An 18,360-nucleotide genomic window follows, 5' to 3' on the forward strand; every position below is an offset into this window, starting at 1 on the left:
ACACAGAATATTTACCATGAGCTAAGCAAAATGAACAATTGAAAAATGTTATGTCATTTAGTCTAAAACCTCCCAGCAACAGAGACACAATAGAACTGGTAGAGCAACTTGTAGAGAGCAAAAAAAAAAATATATGGCAAAAACAAGCAATTTCAACCTTTCTTGGAATCAAGCAAATACAAAAAAAAAAAATTGTTAAATACAATAAGTTCTATTCCTTATAATAAATAGAAAGAAAACCAAGGTTTCTATTTCAGATTAGCCAAATTTATTAAGATCACTGGGAAACATGCATGAGAATTATCAAGGTAGGATCAGTGACTGGTAAGAAGGTAAAGTGGGTTCACAGGATGAAAATCACATTCTCCCTTTTTAGGAAGCAAAGGTTGGGGATAAATAACTAAGGGTTTCAGATCCAGATAGGAGCCTCCAGACTGTAGGTAATCTGCAAATCACATCAGAATTATCCCAATCTACTGTGGGAACACAAGGGCATGGGAATCAAGGCTGGCGAAGCATGAAGTTACATGTGCAGGTGATAAAAGTCTCCCATGGTGTCCTCAAGAGTAGTAGCCAAAGCCACAGCCGTAGCCAGAGCCGCATCCATAGCCGCGGCCACAGACAGAGCGGGAGCCATACCCGTAGCCACAGCCATAGCCACAGCCTAGTCTGCGGAAGCCACAGCCATAGCAGGAGCCATAGCCACAGCCCAGGCCTCCGTAGCCGCAGCCTCCGTAGCCACAGCCTCCGTAGTAGTTTCCATAGCAGCTGCCACACATGGTGTTGGCTGTTGAGGTTGTGCTTGGGTAGAGAAGGCGAGAAGTGTCACTTCACTGTGGACAACTCCCCTGCAGAGGGCCTTTTATATGCCCTCAGTGTGAGTGGGACCCACCACACAAGTCAGGCCACTGGCTAATCTTGTGACTATAATTAGTTTGTTGTTTCTCAACCATGAGATAAAACCACAGAGGCATTAAAGAAGCTTGTTTTTTTATCTAGAGACTCGGGACTCCCTGGAGATAATTCAATGTCAGGGATGAGAGCAGAGAGACATACAAATCTTTTCATGACACCAAATACTCAATTAAACCTCAAGAAACAGGCATCATTTCAAGAAGTAGCATTTGCAGCAGGCCAATTTTGACTTGCTCTTGGCACAAAATAAAATCTCTATTCTTCTCCCTATCGTTCCAAAAACCAATAGCACTCATTTTTAACCAATGAGTTTTGACTCTACCTTGTTTCAAAACATTCTTCTTCTTCTTCAGTGTTTCAGCTGTCGGTCCTCCCCTGAAATGACGCAGCACAGAAAATCGCAATGCCCGTCCATCTCTGTAATACACTTAACAAACAGCCAGCTTATTTCCATGTCTTGAGAGCCAGCCTGAGCCAACTGCATTTCCGGGTTTTCACTTATACAAATTAGTCTTTTATTTGTTATGCCTAATTCTTCTTCAGGACACTAAAAATAGTTTATCCTATGAACTGCAATTTCTGTTCAGAGCCTACCACCAGAAAGAGTGATAATAATTAATCCTGTTTTATTAAGACTTCTATCAATTGCCATTTTCAATTGGCCATTTTTTTAACTTTGAGAAATTTATCTGAAATGTCAGTGCTTCCCAAAACTTTTTTTTTTTTTTTTTTTTGGTAATTCCTCACCAGTCAATAGGGAGATCTGTTCACATTTGGGAATATATGATAATCAGCTAATATTCTGACTAACTGATATTTCTTTTTATCTTCAGATACTTGATTTTGCCCATTATACAAAGGAAAGTTCATTTGTAAAGATATACAATGTTAAAAAGGCAACCTATTTTTAATCAGGCACATGGAACTCTCTTAAATAATCATTGAATTTTTTTTATTTCATTGTTTTCACTATGATAATCCAGGCTATTAGGAGGTACAGAAAACCCAGGAGAATCTTGTCATCATGTGAAAACAACTAGATTTTATGTCGTCAGGATGATTCAGGAAGGAGGTACAATTACACACACAAATCCATAGTCAGTGACCAGAGTGGTCACAATACAATGATTTTCTGTGTCTAAAGATTGTTATTACATATCTCTTCATATAACCTTTAAACATAACCAAGGAGTATAAGATTGGGTTATGCAGTAGCGAAGAGGGTTTGAGACTGAAAACCACAGTTAACCCTCTTGTGGAATTCAGTGCCCAAGATCTTTGTAATTCATTCAGTTCATCCGCTTTGATAAGTAATTCAAATTATCCAAGGGTAAATAGCCTCTAAATAGAACACAGCAATGTTTTTCTACTAATAATCAGGTTAAACACAATCACTTATCCATTTGCCATGCATTTTTCATGTATTTTCTATTTATTTTATTGATAAGTGTATTTCCACAAACTAGACACATCATTACAGTCGTGTATCATTTCAGTCCCTCCTTCACCATGGTAATAACTGTTAGAAAATCTCACTACATCAGATACCTGTTTCAAATTATCGTACTTTAGATTCCATCAATCAGTTATCTTTCCATGGAAATTTATTTTTTAATGAACGCTGGTTGGAATAATGTGATTGTCATTTTTTTAGACTTAAATCCTATATATTGAATAAATTCATTGCCAGAAGGGTGTATGACTAAATTATATTAGTTAACAAAATAATTATGTAGCGGGTAGTTTTGTAACTGGTTAAAATGATTGTGGAAGTTTCCATCTGTCCCATAACTATCAACATCTGGAAGCAGAATGGAATATGTTTTACGACCAATGGACCTACACTGACATATTATTAACAGTCAAAGTCTATAGTTTAAATTGGGATTCACTCTTGATTTTATACATTCTATGGGTTTTGACAAATGTATAATGACAGATAGCCACCATTATAGTGTCACATAGAATAGTCTCGCTGCCCTAAAAATCCTTTGTGCTCTGCCTATGTATGCACCATGACATTCCAGGTTTTTTTTAAGTGTTGCTGGCCAATGCTTTGAAATATAATTACTGCTAATTGTCTCTCATGAAAAACAAAGCAAAGCAAACAACAGACAAATCTTTCCCCAACAAAACTCCTTGAGTTTTCCAAGGTAATTTCTTAATTCACTATTCTGCTTCATAGAAATTTCAGGAATGTATTTCTAAGATACTGCATCTACTGTCTTGTACCCTTTTCTCTCAAACATTTAGACTGTTGACCCACCACTCCACTGAAAGCGTGCCTGTCATGTCTTACCAAATCTAAATATGGTTTGTTTCTCTGTATTAATCTTACCAAAGCTCTGAAAATTCAGGTCAGTTGAACTCTTTGTTCTTGACATATTCTCTCTCTTGGATTCTGATACACTCTACTCACTTATTTTGCCTCCAACTTCACTTTTTCAGAAATTTTTGTATTATATGATCCCTACTTTGACCCAAATCTCAGACCATTGTTTTTGGCCTTTCTATATCCTTTATCTTCACCCTTTTATAGATGTCCACTCAACTGTCCACTTGATAATTCAATTTTTATCATAAATAGCCATCATAAATTTAACATTCCCCACAAAGAGCCCATTATGACACCGAATGTATTCTCTTCCAATATCTCAATCTCATGGCTCAAGAAAAAATTAAATCATAGCCTCCCCCTGGGGCATACCTACATAGACTTTCCATTGCATTTAGAATATCCTACAATAAACTATCTCTTTCCAACACTGTCCTCTACCATTTTCTTTCTCATCTTCCATATGCCAAACACAGTGGCTCTTCAGTATCTCAGACCAAGTTTTCTCCCTCCTTGCCATTGTACTGTTGGCCTCCCTGTCTGGAAATTACAGCAGGAATGCTTGAATCCTACCTTGAGCAGGTATCAATTAAAGTGCTATCTCTTCAGATATGTCTTCTCTGACCACTCAGTTTAAAATTAACTCCCCCAAGTAATAAATAAGCTTATTCAACTCATTGGGGTTTTTGTGTTTTTCAAGTAGTCATTCTTATCAGAATTTAATATATTTCTTTCAGAGTTTAATTGCCTATTGTGTGTCTGTCACTGACTGTCTTCCTTACAATGAGAAATTTAAGTTCCTTGAGAATATGGACCATATCTATCATTTTCATTTCCTCATCCCATATGCTTGAAATGAATCCCTGGCATGGAGTAAGTTCATAATAAAAAAACAACTGAAAAAAAAAAAGCAACAAAGTAGAATAGCTTTCTAAACTGAGATTTCTAGTAGAATAAATATTTCCTCTCCATGTCTAAGTCCCATAAAGATAAATGGCACAAACCCAGCCATAAAAAAAGAAGGCACTTCTGCCATTTGGGAGAACATTGATCAACTGGGAGGGCATTATACTAAGGGAGATAAGCCAGACAGAGAAAAATAAATACTGTATGGTATCACTCGTGTGTGGAAGCTAAAACAAACAAACAAACAAAAAAAAAGGGCAATTTCATAGAAACAGACAATAGAACATTGTTTGCTAGGGGCTGGGGCAAAGGAGAAAATGGGGTGATGTAGGTCAAAGGGTATAAATTCTCAGTTATAAGAGTAAGTTCTGAGGAGCTGACGTACAGCATGGTGACTGTCGTTCACAACAGTTGCATGCTTGAACGTTGTTGAGAGATCTCATGCACTCTTACTGTTTATGAAAACCTACCTATGTGTTCCAGAGCCAACATATAACATGAAGACAGGGTTTGGGGATTAAGAGGAATGATAGTTGTATTACCTTACCAGCCAAATGATGTTGCAGCAGACTAATGCCTTCAAAATCACCGATCCACCAGGGGCAAAAGGCTGAGGGGTTTTATAGGAAAATACAGGACCTGAGTGGTTTTGATAGGAATCTGGTAGTCCTACCAGTCACTTTCCTTATCCCTTCAAGGTGGTCTCATGACCAGCGCTGGTACGGGCTATCTGAGTGTTGTTCCTAAGTGTTCACTGAGGTCAGCCGGTTGCCAATATGGATACCGAGGTCCTGGAAGAGAGGATTCTACAGAAAAACAAGTGAGAGAGAAGGGGAGGTTTCAAGAATAAAGAAGAGAAAAATTTGTTTACTTTAAAGTCAAGTCTTGCTGAGACACTGGGGTGTCCATCTTAATTTCCATCTATCTTTACATTTCTACAGCAGTTTCATTACCAGACACACACATACACACACACACAAAGAGTTAACGATGTAAGATGATAGACATGTAAACATGCTAGTTATCCTGATCGTGGTAATTATTCCACAATGAATATGTGTATCGAAGCATCACATTGTACACTTTAAATGTATACCATTATATTTGTCAATTTTCCCTAAATAACTTTAAAAAAAGGAGCTACCTATCTTACCTTTTAAAAATCAAATCTATGGTTACCAGAGGGGAGGTGGATGCAATAGGTGATTGGGATTAAGGAGCACAATTGTGATGAGCACCGGATGCTGTATAGAAGTGTTGAATTACTATCTTGTACACCTGGAACTAATATTACGCTGTCTGTTAACTAACTGGAATTTAAATAAAAACTTAAAAAATTTCAAATCGAAGGTGCCTGGGTGGCTCAGTCGGTTAAGCATCCAACTTGGGCTCAGGTCATGATCTCAAGGGTTGTGAGTTTGAGCCCCACATTGGGCTCTGTCTGGACAGCTCAGAGCCTGGAGCCTGCTTCAGACTCTGTGTCTCCCTCTCTCTCTGCCCCTCCCCTGCTTGTGCTCTCTCTCTCTCTCTCTCTCAAAAATAAACATTAAAAAAGAAAAAAAAAACCTTCAAATATTTTTTCAAATCAAATAACAACATTATAGCCTTGCTCATAAGATCTCTTAGAAGCTGGGTTCTCAAGTAAGCAAACACTGTGTAATTAGGAAACAAGTTTTGTTTTAAAGGCACATGACACTACAGCAATAGAGTCCCCAATATATTGGTTATAAGGAATTCTTCAGATTTTTTTTTAATGTCATTTGTTTGGAAATGAGTCAATTCTGCCTGTGGTTTACCCACATACCACTCAGGTTGTATAAAAGGCCCTGTGCAGATTATGAAATTCAAACTCAAGGAACTGATTCTGCTCCTCAACTGAACCCTCTGCTCCTGACACCATGTGCTATTACGGCAACTATTATGGTGGCCTGGGCTATGGCTATGGTGGCCTGGGTTGTGGCTACGGCTGTGGCTATGGTGGCTATGGTTATGCCTGCCACCGTCCATGCTGCTTTGGAAGATACTGGTGTTCTGGCTTCTATTGAAGTATTCTAGACTTCTGATACCTTGGATAGTTCTTGTTATTATATAAGGATTGTTTATTATATTAGTGTTATTTTCTCTTCTAACACTAATATCTAAATCCTAGGCCACCTGTGATAAAAGAGTCACCAATCAATTCATTATCTAGACTATCCAATGATTTTGTCGGAAAAAATATCCGTTCGTTTCTATACGTGTGCACAAATCCAATCTTAATATTTATTTGGGAAAATTCCGGTTTTATTTTTCATTAAATAAAAGCTCATTTGCAAGTATGCCATATATTTGCTTACATACATTTATTTATCTTCATCATTTCTGAGCGTAAGAATGTGCGCGCGTGCGTGTGTGTGTGTGTGTGTGTGTGGCTGTATAGCTGCTATTTTTCTACCAGCTAAAGTCTGCTCCAAAGACGTGACTTCATTGGCACTTGAAAGGACAAAGACTTCATTCTGAGAACTGCAATGGCTTGCACTAGGAAGCCATCAGCATGAGTGAAATGATGAATGAGACACTGATGAAGCACCCTCAAGCATCATCTAGAGTTTATTCTTTACATCACTCAGGTGCAGGCGTATCTCATGTTATGTTCAAGTTTTTCTGTCACCACTCCTTAAAGACAATAGCCGGTCATGAATTCTGAAAAACAAAACACTATTAAAGAACAGCAAAAAGATTGGTCGGACCAGCCAAAGTCTCCTTTCAGCTCCAAACTGCTTTCTAAGCAGTAATCGACATTCATTGTCTCTGTTCTTTATTACCTATTCTCCATTGCCTTCAGAGTTTTCTGGCACCTCTGCTGGTCTTGGTAGCTAAAACTTTATCCTGAGAAGCCTGACCCCTCAGGTCTTGTGCCCGTGTACAGCAGTCCTTTGGGAATAGAAGCGACCCCAGTAGATCCTGTGAGTTTCTGCCATGGACATTCAAACTCTCACTATAGAGCAGAACTACATCTCTTCATTATAATCAACACTGTAATTAATTTCTCTGTCTACTGGTAGGTGGAGCCCACGATTATCAGGTAGGCAAAAACTCTATATTAATTCATTAACTAGTGGGTCCCAGGGAGTCATGGTGAAAGAGAGCAATTTTACCTAACAGGTATTTTTTTCCGACCAATATATTCTAGATATTGGGGACGGGGTAGCATTGGTTAAAAATATATTTCTCCATTGTAAAGACAATACCAAATCTCACAAACTATAATCCTTAGCACATTCATTCGCAGCATTTTAAGAAGCCATTTCAGCGGGCTGATGTGGTATGTGCTAAGATGAATAGATCTCATAGCAATGGGTGCATTATTTCACTTTCTTCTCAGAGACTGTCTCAGTCCAAAGCAATGTTGTGCAGAATTCTGTGATGATAAATAAGCCACCACATGTCTCAGATACTGGTGATGATCATGTCACTGTGGGCAGCTGAGACAAACCCATACCCAGAATATCTATCATTCTTATTAAATAGCAACTTCCATCTATATGGAAGGCGCCTGATAAAATCAACTTGCCAGAAAGAGCTGGTTGGAATCCTCTAAGTATGGTACCACATCAAGGGCTCAGAAAAACCCTTTGATGCTTTCAGATTGGATATTCAATTCCAATATCAGCTAGATCAGCTTTGTAAAGGAAGAAATAGTTCTACCACTATGGCTATTCTATTCTTGGGCCCATTGCACATATGCTGGTATTACAGAGGACAGAAGCTGTTAAACATTTCCTGGCTGAGTCACTGTCCGCCTGATTGTATTGTACGTTCTCTGTTGTGGATGCACTATGGTGAAAACTGACATCAAGCTCAAATATCTACTTAATTTGTATCCACTCCAATATGTCCATCTGTACAATTCCTCCCCAGATCTCTGTTTAATCATACTCTTTCTGACCCCTGAACAACTAACCAAACTATTAATAACTGTCCAAATGTCCTTGTATGTTCTTACCTCAGACCACATCTCTCTCCACGTAAATTTCATGATTGGGTATACTTCTAGAAAGCTCTGTCTCCTGGGAACATTTTCCCTTACTATTCTTTCTCAGAGCAATTCTGAATGCAACAGCAGTCCATTTTCAGGCTAATTCCAACATATTGAGAAGACCCATCCATGAACCAGGCCTGAATGTATTCTCACTCTGCCATTTAGTCAATTGAACACCCCCGTAGGGCTATAGCAGTGAACTGATAGAAAGACTTCAGTGCTACAGGTAGGCTTTAGGCCCCCTAAGTCTTCAGGCAAGGAACACGTGCAACTCATTCATGCCCTTTGCACCTGCTCTAACTGACTCTGAATCTATATTACCACTTAACATCAGACTCCTGCTGCTAAGTCTGCCAAAATTTATGACTTGGTGGGTCTGAGAGTACCCAGTCATGAAGGTCAGCACACATCGTCATTTGATGTTGCATAGTGACAGATGTTCAGTCTCTGCTTGGGTCCATTAGTATGCCAGGAGCTTCTTTTTGCGCTGTGAATATATTCTGCCACAATATGGCCTTGCTCCAGAAACCTAGCCATCTGTGCTACAACTCGCACATGGGGGTTTGCCAAAAACTGAATTTTGCAGGAGGAACAATAATGAATCAAGTGTGTATGTGATGGGTATCACTATTCCTACATCCTATAAGTCTTTAATGGTGGCAATAATCCCTGTCATTCTATGCTGTGATGGTTAATTTTATGTGTTAACTTGACTGGGCTAATGGATGCCCAGATAGTTGATACAACATTATTTCTGGATGTGTCTGTGAGGATGTTCCTAGATGAGATTAGCATTTGAGTTCATAAACTAAATAGGGAAGGTCAGTCACCCTCACCAAGGTGAGTGGGCATCATCTAATCTGCTGAGGGCATAAATAGAACAAAAAGGGAGAGAAAGGGTGAATTTGCTCTCTGCCTGACCCAGGATGCCCATCGTCTGCCTTCAGACATTGGTGCTTCTGGTTCTCAAGGCCTTTGGACTCACATTCCACTGGCTTTCCCAGTTCCCCAGCTTGTAGATAGCAAATTGTGAGACTTTTCAGCCTCCATAATTCTGTGAGACAATGCCTATCATAAATCCTCCTTTCTCTCTTTATATATATTTTTTCAGGGTCTTCCATTCGAACATTCCCACTGTACTGGTGAGGGAACATAGCTTCTACGTATATCCATGCTATTTATGCCCACAAGACTGCCGAAATTACTGTGAAATGGGTTTATGGAACCATTAATCCCATGGTGAGACAGATTTGGATCAGAACTCTGACTGACATCTGGTCTTTGTGAGCCTCCAGCCTAATAGAGACAATTCTTGTATTTAGGGTCCCTATATAAACATGAGCTCAGACCCTATGACAATAGCATTCTAAAAATTTAGATATTCTCTTTTCCTAGACTTCAGTTGCCCTGATAAATTCCAAAGTTCCCTAAAAAAGAGATTGGATATCGGGGCATCTGGGGTGGCTCAGTCAGTTGAGTGTCCGACTTTGGCTCAGGTCATGATCTCACTGTTCGTGAGTTTGAGACCCATGTCGGGCTCTATGTTGACAGTTCAGAGCCTGGAGCCTGCTTCAGATTCTGTGTCTCCCTCTCTCTTTGCTCCTGCCCTGCCCTTCTCTCTCTCTCTCTCTCTCAAGAATAAATAAAAAACATTTTTAAAAAAAAGAGATTGGATATATATCCATTGAGAAAGAAATTAGTTGGGGGATGCTTGGGTGGCTTAGTCGGTTAAATATCCAAGTCTTGATTTCAGTTCAAGTTGTGATCTCAGGGTGGTGAGAGTGAGCCCTGCATCAAACTCCATGCTCACTGTGGAGCCTGCTTGAGGTTCTTTGCCTCTCTCCCTCAGCCCCTCTCCCCTGCTCACATTCTCTCTCTTTCTCTCTCTCTCTCTCTCTCTTAAAAAAAAAAGTTACAAAAATCAAAGAATCTATCTAAGGGCTTGGAATAAGCCCATCTGTCAAAGTGCTATTGCAAAATAAGGGAGAACCCTTTAACATATTTTTTTTATTCTAGAATTCATAATGTTTAGGACACATGGCATAGATGATGCTATTACAAGTATACAAGCAAACAGCAAAATATAAAGGGAAGAAACATATATTTGTCATGAAAAATGTACTAAATTTACTGGAGGTAGACAATTTAACATAAGCTGAGATGGGGGGGAAGGACTGAAAGACTCTCCTAAAATTTGGAGCAAAAGCAGAAAAAGACAACAATTGTGCCAAGTAGAGTAAGACATATACGTCAATGATTCTAGATGACTAGCAAAGGAGACTTGGAATTTCATAACCAAAGTGGCAGGAAGAGAATAAAGGAGGAAGGAAGAATGTAATGGAAGACTTTTTAATGGGGAAGAAGCGTTAGAAAACAAACTTGGTCATCACATTATACACTAATTTAATATTAGTTAATAATAAATGCTACTAGTAACTCAACTTATCTTTCTTTTGCATTTAGTGGGGGGAAAAATCCTGGCAATTATGTAAGCAGGACAAACCAATAGAAATTTATATTCACACGCACAGAGAAAACAAACAAGTAGTTATAAAACATTCCTTTGCCACATTAAAACTGCCCGTGAGAAAGTGAGTGAACTCATTGCTCGTTTATTCAGCTGCAAAGCAGGGTAATTTTAACACATTGTAGAGTTGTTCTGGTGCTTCTGTGGGATGATATGCATAAGGACTTGGCAAGTGATTGTCCTATGGTAAACAGCTAAAAAATGCTACATTATTATTATTATTTAGATTATAAATATATATTATAAATATAAATATATACAGAGCTTTGGCATATGAATTACAGAAGCAGCACAGAATAAGCTTGACAGAAAATTGTTCTTTTATATGCAAAGAATTCAGAAAATAAACCATGCATGAGATAGCAAAAAGTTACATTTACTAGATAGTAACATTTCATAGCAATCTGAGAAGACTGGTTCTACCGTTATACCTCACATTTAGGTAAGAACACCAATTTCCAAGGGGTTCCATAATTTTTCAAATGTCATGAGACCTATGTTTTACATTTTAGGGTGGTAATTTAGGAAATATTTTGTGTATATTGTTGGATAGGGTAAACACAGCATTGTTGGGGTGGAGGTTTGTCACTCTAGAGAAAGAGAGACATGGATAAGGAATAGGGTAATGTGTAAAAGATGCCTGTATAATTCAGTTTCAATTAGAGATATTCATAATTTGAAGACTTTGAAGACACAAACCAACCAATATGAGCACAAAAATGGATGTTTCTTTGGGGATGATAATGGTAACATTTAACATCAGATTCAATATGTTAGAGCTACTAAGAATGTTAATTAATTCTAGGTGACATTAAAACGTATGTTGGGCGGAGATCTTGGAAAATCATAACCAACAATCTTCACTCGTGAACTACATCAAAGGCATTGCTTGTCTCCAACTGTTTTGACTTACCAAGCAAGTTAAAATAGTTGTAAAATCTATTTCTTTCCATGTGTAAGCATAGATTGGCTAATTTTTACTCAATACTAAACAAAAATTCTAAGCTTCAAGAATAAATAGGAAAGACAAGTCCTCACATAGGTATACTTTGGGGAAAATATGCTCTCTTTGGGGGTTTGATATTTCCAGTTATCTTAATTCCTTCTTGCAAGGTCAATAATTTCAAAGTGTGAAGCTATCAACCTGTGAACTGGGGCATATCCATGACCTTAAACTAAGCACAGCACTTAAACTCATTCATGTCCAAGATTTAGAAATCACTTTTCAAGAAAAAATAATTGACAAGTTTACAGACATATGAGTCACACACACACACACACACACACACACACACACACGTGGGAAAGGCAAATAACTACAGCTACAACTGTGAAACCACACAAATGATGGGAAAGAAACAACTCAGGATAAACAAGTATCCTGTTTTCATGGGGGATGCCATGAAACAGCTTTAAACATAAATACATAATGGGTTTTAGAAATGGCATAATCTTTTAAGAACTATTTTTTAAACCATAACAAGACTTGTTAGCTGGAAACAGGCTGGGGTGGATTTGAACCACTTTACTCTTGAGTGGAACAAGCGTAAGAAACACTTGTTGCTTAAATATGCCCCAACCAAAGACTAGATATCGGAATCATGCATCAAAACTCATATCTTGTAAGGAATTTCACATAGATGAAAATTTTGATGTAAAAGTACATGGAATATATAGTACTGCTTAACCAAATTGGCAAATATTGTCTTGTTTATCTTAACAATAGCCCAGCGTCACACATTATTACTGCTTAACCAGAGAAGAAAACTGACCATTACAAAGATTGTTACTTTCTTCATATCACAAATCAAAGACTTGGTATGGCAACGGAATTAGAAATATAAAAAGAAGATATCCCCTAAAGAAGGCTATTGTTTCCTTTAATACAAATAATTTTTCACAAGCCAAAAAGATAACTATTAATATTAAATAAGAAAACCAGGATTGTTATGCCAAATTGAAGAAGTTTATTAGAGAAATGGAGAAAAATATTCAGTATGAAAATCAAAAGACAGGAACTATGACAGCCTCATCCGGATGAAACACCACACAGGAGCTCAGAGGATAATTTTCACATTCTTCTACTCTTCACGGGTTATATTCAAGAAAGGAAGGACTTGTCGTTCAGAGGTAGAGAGAACCAGAGTTCAACTCTTCAGAAAAGTGGTGTCTAAAACCTGTGATGTAGGATAATCAGCACCCAACAGTGTGGGGCTCAGAATTGGTGAATGCCACGTCCAGGAGTAGAGGGTGAGAGTCCCCCACGGTGCCCTCGTTACTAGTAGCCACAGCCAGAGCCACAGCCGTAGCAGGAGCCATAGCCGCAGCCCAGGCCTCTGTAGCCACAGCCTCCGTAGCCGCAGCCTCTGTAGCCACAGCCTTTGTAGCCAGAGCTTCCATAGCCGCAGCCTCCGTAGCCGCAGCCCCCGTAGCCGCAGCCCCCGTAGCCGCAGCCCCCGTAGCCGCAGCCCCCGTAGCCGCAGCCCCCGTAGCCGCAGCCTCCATAAGAGTTTCCGTAGTAGCTTCCACACATGGTGTTGGCTGTCGAGGTTGTGCTTGGGTAGAGAAGGCGAGAAGTGTCACTTCACTGTGAACATTTCTTCCTGCAGAGACCTTTTATATGCTCTCGATGTGGGTGTCGCCCGCTACATGTGCCATGTCATTGGCTAATTTTATGACTAATTGGGTTAGTTTGTTGTTCTTCAAACATAAGATAAAGCTTCAGAGGTATTACGGTGATTTGCTTTGTCCGGACTTCATGTATCCAGTTTAGAACTTGAATGAGGGGAGGCACTCAGTCACATCTACACAGTCCTACCCCAAATTAGACCTTCACTTTAACCTCCTATAATCATCCTTTATTTCAAGAAAGAATACATTTGCTCAGGCCTTGGCCCCCAAATAATTATATTATTGTAAAACATTTCACAGAGAATAGCATTTCTTTTCATTCATGAGTTTTTCTTCTCTTTTGATCCAAATAATTAATTTCTTCAGGGATTTAGTGGCTTTTTCTATATTGAAAACATAATGCATCTTTCATGCTCATAATGTTGATAATAATTTAACTCATTAATATTTCAAGGGAAACAGGTCTGAACAAAATATCTTCTACTTTTGCACTTATACCAATGAGTTTTATTCTCATTTATGTCCAACTTCTATTAAAGGACAAGACAATGCAAGTTATTCTTTTATTTTTTTTTGTCCTAATTACATATGCTATCATTAGTTACTATTCTAAGTAACTGTCCAATAAGCTTAGCATCATGCATTTTTGTTAATAAATTTAGACAGAGAACTGTTTCTTTCTCAAAACAGTATGCTTTGTGACCCGACATGCTGAGCCCTCTTGTATAACCCTTGAATTATAACTATCTTCATTCAAATAGTGTGATAGCTCATCTTAAAGTGATGCCAAAGAAACGTGGGGGGGGGGGGAGTTTTATGTTAGAGTTAAAAAATGTACTGCTGTGTATTTGAGAAAAATGCATGTGGGAAGGCAGTATTATCTATGTAGTCACATTGATTTCTGATATTGGGTTATAGTTCTTAGGCAAAATGCCATTTTATCTATTCTCTCAAGTAATGTTAGGCAGGGTTTGTAGAATGGAATTGGGGCTGCTTTATATCACCATGAAGATGGTTCAAGAAGTTAGACACTTTCTGCATTTTAATCAACTCTCTCTGGAGATCATCAGAATAACGACACAGAGTTTCCCAAATTATTTAATTTGTCTTACGTGGTAACTATTTCAAATGAGTCAAAAAAAAATAGCCTCTTCAACAAAAAGTCGTTTCATACTAATGATCACAGCAACACATTCATCACATTCAGTGATCATGTTTTTGAATGTACTTTCCAGGTGCATTTCTTGGTAGGTGCATTTTTTGTAAAGTGCCACATTATTGTGACATTTTGGTTACTATCAGCTGGACCAACATATAGGTGTAGGACATCTTCACCACATGACATTCAAATTTCCCACGGAGTAAATAGCAATAAACTCGATTCTCAGAGTTCAGAGCCTTAGCAAACAATTAGTTTTTAAGAAAAAATAGTGGAAATAGCATGATTTTTATTGTTCTTCAAAGATACTTACGCTCTTAAAACATTGCCTAAATTTGGTAAACATGAATTGCATCAGCTAATTAAAAAAAACTATAATTAACGTTTTTGTATTTGATTTAAGAGGATATCGAATACATTGCATTTTGTGCAAATGATATCTGTAATAACATTTGCTAGACATTTATCTCTCTAGAATTTACTTCCTAAAATTAGTGTGGTTCTCCTGAAAAATTAAGTTATTTTCTCTGATAATAGCAATGAAAGCTTCGCACTTGCCTTTTTCTTTTTTTCTATCTTTTCTGGTGTGTTGTCCTAAATATACTCCTTTCTCAATATATTCTATTATCATAAATTAGTACTCTTCCGAGTAATCCCCATTTCTATATCCTGCCTCATAACAAAACTTCACAAGTGTATTTCCATGGCAGTGTTCTGAGAACCTTTATCGCTCTGGTCCTGTGTTTTGATATTTCATCTCCAATATGCTTCTGAGACTGCTCTTACTGAGGTCAAGACCGCAGTCCTGCCAAATCTAGAGGTCAAGTCTTTATTTTACTCAGCCTCTGAGCAGCGTTCAGATTCACCAACTTCTGTCTTCATTCCTGAAAGGCTCTCCAACCTTCACCTTCAACCTACCAGGCACACTTGGTTTAATCCCAACCTCAGTAACTGCTTCTTCTAAGTGTCCTGTCTTTTTACGTCTCAGATTTTACCCTCAAATGTGAGAATGTCTCGCTAGGTATTTGCCCCACTTATGGTCTCTGGTCTCTACCCAAACTCTTGTTAGATGGATCACTTTGTATACATTCTCTTCTCCAATCAGTCTCTATTTATACTTCCAATCTCATTGCAGGTGTATTATATATAATATTTCATATACTTCTAATCTTAATATATAAATGTATATATCTTCATAGATTAATCATCATTAGAAATTTAACATGACAAAATTAAGTTGATGATTATTTATACTACCCAGACTTTTTCATTCTTTCCTTTTATGTCTCAAAGCATGCATGGCACAGATCAGATCATGGCCCTCCTTGATGGTAATCCTTCAGTGTCTACTACCCACATTAGGATGGCTTGAGTACCTACAAGGCATGCAGTTAAATTTGAATTTCAATATTTATTTGCTACACCTAGCAACCCCGAAGCTTAGCAAATACAGCCGACATGACCCTGCATCTCAGAGCCTTGACTACATCTATGAGCTCATATGATTCCTCTCCATTATAATATATAGATCACAGTGGTTTCTCAGCTCTTCAAATGGCCCTAGCTTGTTTCCACCTTAAAGTCTTTGCCTTTGATCTCTTGAAGTAACATCGAGAATGGCTTATCTTTCTCTTGTTTCTTTCAGTGAAGCTTTCCATGACCAGTCAGTCTGAAGTAATCCTTCACCAATAACTCTTGAAGTTTTCTTTAGCTCATCTTGATTTATTATTTACATAGACTCATCACTATCAGAAGTTATCTCATTCACTCCCTTAATCTTTGTCCGTCTTGAATTCTCTGCCCCTGCTTAGTCTAGAACATAAGTTCTGTAACAATAGCATCCTTGTCTGTCCTGTTCATTGCCCCATCCCAGTGCTCATAATAGTGCCTAGTATATAGTTTGTTCCTAATAAAATTTGACAAGTGAATTAGTAAATGGCCAAGTCAATAAAATGAAAGATTATTTTTACTTTTCTTTTTAACTTCATATTTTGGAATAACTTTAGACCTATAGAAAGTTGCCAAAATAGTACAGAAAACTCTTATATGCCCAACACTCAATGCTCTATAATGTTAACATCTTTCATCACCATGGTATATTTATCAAACCAAAGAAATTAACTTTGAACAATAGTTTAAACTGTAGATTTTACGGGTGCCTGTGTTAAGCATCTGATTTCAGCTCAGGTCATGATCTCACGGTTCATGGGTTGAACCCCTGTGTTGGGCTCTGTGCTGACAGCTCAGAGCCTGGGACCTGCTTCAGATTCTGTGTCTCCCTCTCTCTCTGCCCCTCCCCTGCTCATTCTTTGCCTCTCTCTGTCTCTCAAAAATAAATAAACGTTAAAAAAAATTAAAAATAAAATAAAATAAACCATAGATTTTGTTTCACCATTTTTTTCCATTAGTGTCCTTTTTATGTTTCAGAATCCAATTCACACTGCATTTAGTTGCAGGATCTTTTTTAGTCTCTTCCAATTAGTGACAGTTCTCTGTCTTTCCTTGGCCTTCCTGGCCTTGATAGCTTGAAAGATTTGGGTGTTTTGTAGAAGAGTTTCCAATTTGGATTTGTCTGAATTTTTATCATACCTAGATTGAGGGTATACATTTTGAGCAAGGAAACCAGAAGAGATGTGTCTTTTCGGGGCAATATACCCAACAGTGCATGACATCAATAAACCACTTGAGAGTTTCTGGCATCCTTTAAAACTCAAATTTCTAATAAAATAAGTCCCTTCTTTTCTATATATTTAGGGGTAATTGGGTCAAACTTCAAGGTCACTGTCTGGTTTGGGGTCATGTATAAAATTATAGATTACATGTACATGTGAAGTAAAAACCAAAGCTAATAATATTACTCCCCCCAAAAAAAGATAAAACACTTAGTCATTCAATGTTTACAAGTGAATCCTGGCACTATGTCTCCTCTCCCACAATTTTTCCATCTTTCTCTCTCCCTTTGAAACTACCCTTTTGTTCCCAAGACAGAAAATATTCAGGTGTAAGGAGAATATTATTAAATAAAACTAGGGTTTTACACAGGTAGAATCTGCATAGGTTATATGATGGCATGGTAGCAATAACATAGTCTAAATTTGGAATCTGGAATAAACAAGTCACCAAAGTAGAAGAATCTCTCATCAAAGGCACATGATTTCATTATAGGCATCCTGACACACAATAAAGTTGTCTTAAATATATTGGTCATGAGAAATTCTTGAGATGGTTTTAATACCAACTAGTTTGAAACATGAATCCAACAGTGCCTGTGGTTTGCCCCACATACCACTCAGTTCGTTTGTAAGGTTCTGGGTATATTATAAATTTAAAGCTCTAGAAACTGACTCTGTTCTTCTGAGCCTTCTTCTCACACATGAGCTTCTACAGCAACTACTATGATGGCCTGAGCTATGGCCATGGAGGCCTGGGATATGGCTACTACAGTGGCTATGGATATGCCTCTTATCGTCCATGCTGCTATGGAAGGTTCTGGTCTTCTGGATTCTTCTCAGAAATGTAGATTGTTGATCTTTATAGATCATTACCCTGTGAGGCATTATGTGTATCCCCTCCATTATTTATAATAACAGTATTATGGGCTATTCAAACAATGACAACCAAATCTTGGCCTGTAAGAACCACATCAGGACTTCTTTGATCTATTATCTAGAGTTTCTAACAATTTAAAACAAAAACAAAAAGACTCAATGTTGTGTTATTCATACATGATTAAATATAAGCAACCTTAACAATTCAATTTGAAAAAATATCCAGATTCATTTTTCACTGAAAGTAATCTTATTTTACAAATGCACAGCATACACTATACACGTGTGTTTATATATATATATATATATATATATATA

General features: G+C 37.8%; 2 protein-coding genes across 2 annotated transcripts; one reads left to right on the forward strand and one right to left on the reverse strand.

Annotated features, from left to right (window-relative positions):
• The first annotated feature begins 6,054 nt into the window (after window positions 1-6,054).
• Window positions 6,055-6,201, forward strand: LOC124526294 (keratin-associated protein 20-2-like). The gene has a single exon (XM_047099196.1). The coding sequence runs from the start codon at window positions 6,055-6,057 to the stop codon at window positions 6,199-6,201; it is 147 nt and encodes a 48-aa protein (XP_046955152.1).
• Window positions 6,202-12,982: 6,781 nt separating this feature from the next.
• LOC124527301 (keratin-associated protein 21-1-like) lies at window positions 12,983-15,376 on the reverse strand. The gene is made up of 2 exons (XM_047100477.1): window positions 15,333-15,376; window positions 12,983-13,259 (listed from the first exon to the last, which is right to left on the reverse strand). The coding sequence occupies exons 1-2, from the start codon at window positions 15,374-15,376 to the stop codon at window positions 12,983-12,985; spliced, it is 321 nt and encodes a 106-aa protein (XP_046956433.1).
• Between the last annotated feature and the right edge of the window lie 2,984 nt (window positions 15,377-18,360).

Source organism: Lynx rufus, unplaced genomic scaffold (genome assembly GCF_022079265.1).
Source record: "Lynx rufus isolate CCGP_SWC_20201006 ecotype Redwood Valley unplaced genomic scaffold, mLynRuf1.p SCAF_5, whole genome shotgun sequence".
Taxonomy (NCBI): domain Eukaryota; kingdom Metazoa; phylum Chordata; class Mammalia; order Carnivora; family Felidae; genus Lynx; species Lynx rufus.

Coding starts and splice junctions, on each gene's coding strand:
- LOC124527301 (XM_047100477.1), bottom strand. CDS start 15,376: ATGAAGACAGAAGTTGGTGAATCTGAACGCTGCTCAGAGGCTGA. Junction 13,260..15,332: donor GAACGCTGCTCAGAGGCTGA/GTAAAATAAAGA, acceptor TCTCTACCCAAG/CACAACCTCGACAGCCAACA.
- LOC124526294 (XM_047099196.1), top strand. CDS start 6,055: ATGTGCTATTACGGCAACTATTATGGTGGCCTGGGCTATGGCTATGGT.